Source organism: Arachis hypogaea, chromosome 11 (assembly GCF_003086295.3).
Source record: "Arachis hypogaea cultivar Tifrunner chromosome 11, arahy.Tifrunner.gnm2.J5K5, whole genome shotgun sequence".
NCBI classification, from domain to species: Eukaryota; Viridiplantae; Streptophyta; class Magnoliopsida; order Fabales; family Fabaceae; genus Arachis; species Arachis hypogaea.
This window is the reverse complement of record NC_092046.1, coordinates 11,815,929-11,823,089: the sequence shown is the minus strand read 5'-3', so window position 1 is coordinate 11,823,089 and position 7,161 is coordinate 11,815,929. Positions and strand designations below refer to the sequence as shown.

The 7,161-nt window shown below is 37.7% G+C and overlaps 1 protein-coding gene across 3 annotated transcripts; it reads left to right on the top strand.

Annotated features, from left to right (window-relative positions):
• The first annotated feature begins 3,422 nt into the window (after window positions 1–3,422).
• On the top strand, window positions 3,423–6,988 carry LOC112720265 (probable tetraacyldisaccharide 4'-kinase, mitochondrial). 3 transcript variants are annotated; one of them, XM_025771144.3, is made up of 8 exons: window positions 3,423–3,620; window positions 3,689–3,817; window positions 5,074–5,307; window positions 5,517–5,666; window positions 5,802–6,011; window positions 6,254–6,313; window positions 6,513–6,593; window positions 6,672–6,988. In XM_025771144.3, the coding sequence occupies exons 2-8, from the start codon at window positions 3,755–3,757 to the stop codon at window positions 6,831–6,833; spliced, it is 960 nt and encodes a 319-aa protein (XP_025626929.1). In that variant the 5' UTR covers window positions 3,423–3,620; window positions 3,689–3,754; the 3' UTR covers window positions 6,834–6,988. The 3 variants fall into 3 exon arrangements, with proteins under 3 accessions (XP_025626929.1, XP_025626928.1, XP_025626930.1); XM_025771143.3 differs by having other exon boundaries at window positions 3,428–3,620; window positions 3,694–3,817; XM_025771145.2 differs by having other exon boundaries at window positions 3,433–3,620; window positions 3,702–3,817.
• The last annotated feature ends 173 nt before the right edge of the window (window positions 6,989–7,161 follow it).

The window sequence follows — 7,161 nt, the reverse complement described above, 5'->3', positions numbered from 1 at the left end:
ACTTGCAAGATAAGCAATAGTAATAAGCGAAAACATGTAATTGAGCATTTGAACCCTCACCGGATGTGTATCCGCTCTAATCACTCAAGTGTGTAGGGTCAATTCACTCATTTCTCTTCTAATCATGCTTTCTAAGATTTGTCTTTCATCTAACAATCAACACTTATTCAATATATGCGTACAAATATCATGAGGACTTTCCACAGGTTATAATGGGGCTAGGGTCAAGGTAAAGTTATATATGGTCAAGTGAGCTTCGAATTTGAATCTTTGACTAACTTAAGCTCTCACCAAACCTACTTAACAACCTATACAACTCAAAGCAAACATAATTACCCATTTCTCACTTTTCTCGCATACTCATGCATTTTTCTTTTCAATCACAACTCATATGCATTTTTATTTCTCAAACTTTGGGGAATTTTGTTCCCTTTTTATTATGTTTTTTATTTTTATATTTTTTTGTCAAACTAAAATATATATACAAAAGTGACAATGCATATGGGTTAAACATTTGATGCATGAATATGTACCCAATTCCCAAGATTTTTAACAAGGTACAAAAATCCACTTTTACCCTAACAAAAATTCCGAAACTTCCCCACACTTAGATGATACATTCTCACTAGTCTAAACTAATCAAAGATCCAAATAAGGGGCATTTATTATTTTTCACTTAAGGGTAGTGATGTGCTAACTTTAAGAACAAAAAGGGGATTGAAATAGGCTCAAAGTTGGTTAACAAAGGAAGATAAAATGGTAGGCTATTTGGGACAAGTGAGCTTAATGAAAAGATGGCCTCAATCATATAAATGCATATATACATCAAGCAATGGACATAAAGAGTCAAACAAATCAAAGATTGCAATCATAAAAAGAGAATAACACACACAAGAATAAAAGTAGTGGTTATATGATGTAACCACACAATGAGGCTCAAAACTCACAAGGTTGTGTGTTCTTAGCTCAAAAACAAATTCCACAATATATTTCAAGCAAGTTTCAATCAAAAGTTCCAACTCAAATCAATTAGGATACCAATGCCCTATATAATGGAAAGTTTTCTTGAAAATTTTCATTAAATTAACTAAGCTTGTTATATGTATGCAAAGACATGCAATAAACTAAGAGAGAATGTAATTAAAGCTCTAAGATATATACAAACTAAGAAAAATACAACCAAAAATTCAAAAAGAATGTGCAAGTGTTAGGATTAGAGTATGACACCCAAGATTGCCGATCGGAGACGACCTCCCCACACTTAAGTTGCACCGTCCGGGGTGCAACTAAAGGTGAGCAACGGGGGGTATGGTGACTTCGGATTGCCACCTTCAACTGGTGGATCAATCGGCTGCTGCGCGCTCTTTCTCCCGCTTTTCTTGTTGTATATAGTGACTCATCCATGAGAAATAGAAGATAAGATAATAAGATGAGTGAATGCAAAAACAAGGAAGCAAAGAGTATTGGAATGAGGTGGTATTCACTAGAATGAGGTGAGTGAATAAGTTTGTGACATGAAGAAAACAAGTGTGTGAATTTTAAGCTGTACACGATTTAGAACACACACACACTAGCATGGATAACTAGGTCACAAGTATACAAAATAACATGCATTTCACTCATCCTAGTGTGCTTGAAATACTTTAAAAGAGACTTGTTGGTTAAGATAAACAAACAAGTAATAAAGAAGCATAAAAGTATTCAAGCAAGAATCGATGAATTGTGAATTGGATAATGAAGCAACACCTAATTGAGCTCGCGGACCATAAGGTGCCCTTCATAGTAAGGTACGGCCCTGAGCTCGCATATCGTTCTGGGACAACAACTCTGCAGTGCTTGTAGAAGCTTCAGCACCTTATTGTATGACTCCTCCCAGTCTCTGTATATCTGCGCAATTGTCTTTTGCTTCGCCATCCAGACCTTTCTATACGAGGGTTTGAGGTGATAGCTTTGTCAAACTGCACCATACAGGACAGGGATGCTGACGAATGGGTTGGACTGTATCAACGGCAGGATGACCTTGCATATGAGGCTGCTGTCCAACTGTCGATGGTCTTGGGACATGGTGGGTGCTAGACACGTATGCGCTCCACCAACTCTTCGGACCTCCCTAACAAAATAAAACACTCATGGTTGGAAACTACACTAGATATAGCAATCATAAATGAGTAAATACGCTACAATTAAACTTGACCTCACCAGTATCCGAGGTTCTGTCGGAGGGATACACGGAGACTCCAGGGACATTTAGTTGCAGCTTGGCGGTAATGCACATGGTACTTCAATTGGTTCGATTTGATCACTCGATACTCAACACTTCTGCAGATGCTGTAGTTCTTCACACCCTACATTACTGTATCTTTGCTTTTGAAACTGTGGCCGACATGAAACTCCACCTCACCGTCTAGGTTGTAATTGTCTTCTCCGGTGTTCGAAAAAGGAGATTTCTCATGTATCGCATTCAGATCCAATGCATGATAGTGACCTGGTACATCTGATAGTGCCAATCGGGTGTGGAGGGGAAGGGGGAGTCAACATATAGTGCATCGCTGCCTCGGCCGATGTCTCCGGTACAAACTCCTGCTCATCATCATCTTCAGACGAATCAATATCGTTGCTATCTGCAACATACTCTTTGTCAGAGTCTTCATCACCGACGTCCATGTCTTCCACTGGACTAGCAACATGAATCGATGGTGGTGCGAGAGGTGTGTATCCTGCACAAAGGTCGAGTGGGCGGATCCACTGCCACCAACATCACCAACCTCGGCGGAAACCTCCATCACTTGTTCCGTCATTATTCTCCCATAGATGTCAAGCATGAGTTGCACATGCTCGTCGCTTTGTTGTTGAAACAGGCAGAACCGAAAAACTTCCCAACCATCCGACCTCTTTTCTCCCTAAACCACCAAGGTTGCTCAATATCAGACTCTTCAACTCGAACAACGAACTTACTCGCCGAGTGCACAATACCAACGGATTATCACACTCAAATATCACCACATTGTCACTGTTCCTCATACGACAATTGGAATACACACAGACAACCACATATCTGCTACTATTGGATATTTTTACCTATTTTTGGGAAGAAAAATGGAGGAGAAGAAGTATAAAATGTATGTAGAGAATGACAAAAGTTGCACATCCTTTTATAGCTGTTGGAAGTTTGTATTACTGTATCTTATTTACTATGTAAATGTTATAATTTAACATGTATCTCGTTTATAGTGTAAACGAGATAAATTTGCATGTATCTCGTTTATACTGTAAAACGAGATATACACGTATCACGCATATTATCTTATTTCATTTACAGTAATCCTACGTATTTCTGTAATAATTTTTAAAATTATTTATTTGAGTAAATAAAATATTTTTTTAATTTATTTAAATAAAAAATCCGGTGGCCATTCCTTTCATTCCCCGTCCAAAAGAAGCAGGAATATGGAAAAAGTGAGGAGAGCAGTGAATGAGATAGCTTACGCTCGCAACCCTCGTAAGCTCTGTCGTCTTCACCGCTCTCTCATCCCTCTCCTTTCCATTGCCTCCTCTCTCTACAAACTCGCTCTCTCACTTCGCCACTCTCTCTACCGACACGGCTTCTTCCCAGTCCACCGGTAACCCTTCTTCTCCCTAACTTTGTTTCGAAAGGGCAGAGCTGTAATTTTGTGTTTTTGATTGTAAGATTAGTTTGCCAGTTGCTGTTGTTAGCGTTGGGAATTTGAGCTGGGGAGGAAATGGGAAGACGCCCATGGTTGAGTTTATAGCTCGCTGGTTGTGTCATTTTGGAATTTCACCTCTCATTCTTTCAAGGGTACTCTCTTCTCCTTCCTTGCTTGTCCATCTTTTTTAGTTTAGTTAATGGGCCTGAATTTTGCAATTTCCATACTTATATCATTATTGGCGAGATATCATAGGTGGTTTAGTTGTCATTGTTGGATAAATGATAATACTAGCATTTACACATATTCTTACAGGTTGCATCCCAGGTGTATTGCCAGAAAAATCCTGTAATAGAACATTAAAAGTATAGGATGTAGGCTAGCAATACCCTGCAGCAATGTGCATATGATTAATTATTAGGGTAAAGTATATTTTTTGTCGTTATGATTTCGAAAAGTTTTAAAAATATCTGTATCTGTTCTTTGAATAAATTTTAAATGAAATAAGTTTTAATTTTATTCAGCGTCAATCTGGTGATAAATTTGCAAAATGGCGGCAGATCAGTAAAGAAAGCCTTTTCTTTTATTAAATTTTTGGTGGTGAAAGTTAGTCAAAATAACTTTTTTCCTAATTACTCCTATGATAATCCCTTCTTAATCATCCTAATATTATCTCTCATCCGGTCCCTCCCTCATCATCTCCAGCACCCCACCTGCTTCATCAACATCAACATCATCATCTCCTCCTCAATATCACCATCACCCCTCCCTCACCCCGTTGCCACCCCACCCACTGTCACCTCCACCTGAATTTCGTCCCCAACCTCTCCCTCACTACACCTCACCACCACCACCACCAACAACAACAACAACAACAACAATCTCGAAAGCTCTCTTCCACTTGGTCTACTTCTTTTATACACTATCTAAGGCCAATAGCTGAACTGACTTCAATACACTTCCTTTTCTTTATACATAAATTTGAGAGTAAATATCTTGCCGACCGCTGACCATTTGCTCGAAAGACAGCTCTCCTTCACAATTCAAAAATTCCTAACTAGTTCCCAACCATCCAAATAATTAGTCTAAGCGGCTCTTGTTACTAGACTAAGTGGCCCCTATTATTGGACTAAGCGGTCCCTGAAATATCAGCAGTTCATGGTGTTATGCATTCATATCTTGTCTGATACATGATGTGTGTGTTACAAAGGAAAAAGTACACTTTTTATTTTTTGTGCAAATAGGATTATAATTTAATGATCAAATTTTAAGGCTTATCTCCTTTGGCATCATAACTGATGGAAGATATATTTGACCTTTCATGCCAAAATCCTAGCTGAAGCAATACTATTGTGTATTTTAATTTGTAACTTGCCTATCTGGTTTCATATGTTGCTTATTCTGGCAGGGTTATGCAGGTGGTGATGAAGTCAACATGCTTCGTAGGCATTTACTTTGGACACCAACTAAGTTTGGTGTTGGCGCAAATCGAGCTGCTGTTGCAAGTCAATTCATCCAAAGATATGGCTATGTTGATACCAGAGAGAGTTCATGGTATAGGAAACAGCAGCTGGGTCATGAGTTGAATGTTTCTGTTGATTCAGAAAATATTGGTGCTGTAGTTCTTGATGATGCAATGCAGGTAATGCCAACTATTGCACCCACCAAAGAACGATATAGAAAAGTAATTTCCTTTGCAACCTTTTTTTTGTTTATTGAGGTATGGTTTATGATTTAGTGTTAAGTATGATACTGGAAATACTGAGCCCTGCTTTTGGCTTGCTTAATTACCTATGTTCATTTTGTTTGACAAGAAGTTGCTGTAAATGTTATCTTCTGTATGTAAGGTAGCACTGGAGTTTGTGGCGTGATTTGGATATTGTAATGGTTAATGGATTGACTCTTTGGGGCAACCTTCAGCTTTTGCCACTTGGACCTTTGAGGGAACCCTTGACTGCACTTAAACGAGCAGATGCAGTTGTAATCCATCATGCAGACCTGGTATGCTAAAGCGATACCTTCTTCAAGGAAATAATTTGCAAATGTTTTTGTAAAGTTCCTTTTATCAGTTTGAATTTAGTCATTTGGTTGGTATATAGATTTGCTTACTGACAATGTACTTCGGGTGGTTCATAGGTGTCTGAGAATATTCTCAAGGATATTGAGTCAACAATCCGAGGAATCAAAGAGTCGATTCCACTTTTCTTCTCAAAAATGGATCCAACTTACTTATTTGAGGTGGGTAATACCAATGCCAATATACCGTTGACAGCTCTCCATAAAGCTACTATATTATGTGTTTCGGCTATTGGTTCCGCAGAATCTTTTGTGAAGAAAATTCAGAAGGTATTCCTCCTTAATAATCATTCCTCTTCTAAATAGCATAACTAAACATAAACATATCAATTGGCCAGTTGTATTTTCACTTGTTAAAACTTGTATGTTCCAGACATGATTAGTAACTCACACCAACCCCCTTTTATGCTGTGCTATCTAGCTATACTTTTACTTACCTTTTAAGTGGTTTTCGCTTCGAGGTCCCTGTTGTTATCTCTTTTTATCTCTAAAGTGAAAACTACTTGATGCAGATGGGTGCATGTTATGTTGATCGAGTAGATTTCAGTGATCATCATGCATTCCATGTCAAGGTACGTTATATATATCTCCTGAATTTCAAAGAAATATTTTTCTGACTGATTACATACTGTTATTTCAAGTCACCATTTAAACCACATTCTTTGCACCTGTGCTGCCAAGCCACGCCATTTAAATTTCCTCTTGTTTCTTAATTTTATTTAAAAAAAAAACATTTACTAGGATATTCTTTTTTTCCTCATACTAATCTAGGATATTGAGTTGATCAGAGCCAAGCTAAAAGAATTAGAGGGCAAGTTTGGTTCCAAGCCCATAGTTGTTATTACTGAAAAGGTATGCTCATATTTTTATGTATAGGTTTGTTTCTATATTCATAACCCCCTATTTTTAATTAAACTTTTGTCTTGGCAGGATTATGATAGGGACCCGGAGATTCTCAAACAGCTGTATCCATTTAAAACTTTTGTTGTGTGTTCTACATTGATGGTTATGTCCTATAAAGGAAGTACAGAGGATAGCTTTAAGAATTTTCTAAAGGACCACTTGAGATTAAAATTTCCTGCAGAAAATTAGTCTTAGGTTGTTGTAAGCTCTGCTTTTCATGCATGCATATGGTTAACTATCCCAGTATCATTTGATAGGCCCTCTCTTTTGCAGCCATGTTACTGGTCCCCGAAATTAGTACATTGATTATGAGTAATGTTAGTTCTACATAATATTTTTTGAAATGTTGACATTTTCATCCACCATTTGATGGGGGGTATGGGCTCCATACGAACCAAGGTTTTTTAAAGTGAAAGATTGGTAAAGCGAAAAATTAACTGATTAATCACTAACATTAAGATGATACGGTTCATATGTGATAGATTGAACATAGATCTTACGAATTCAATGATGATTA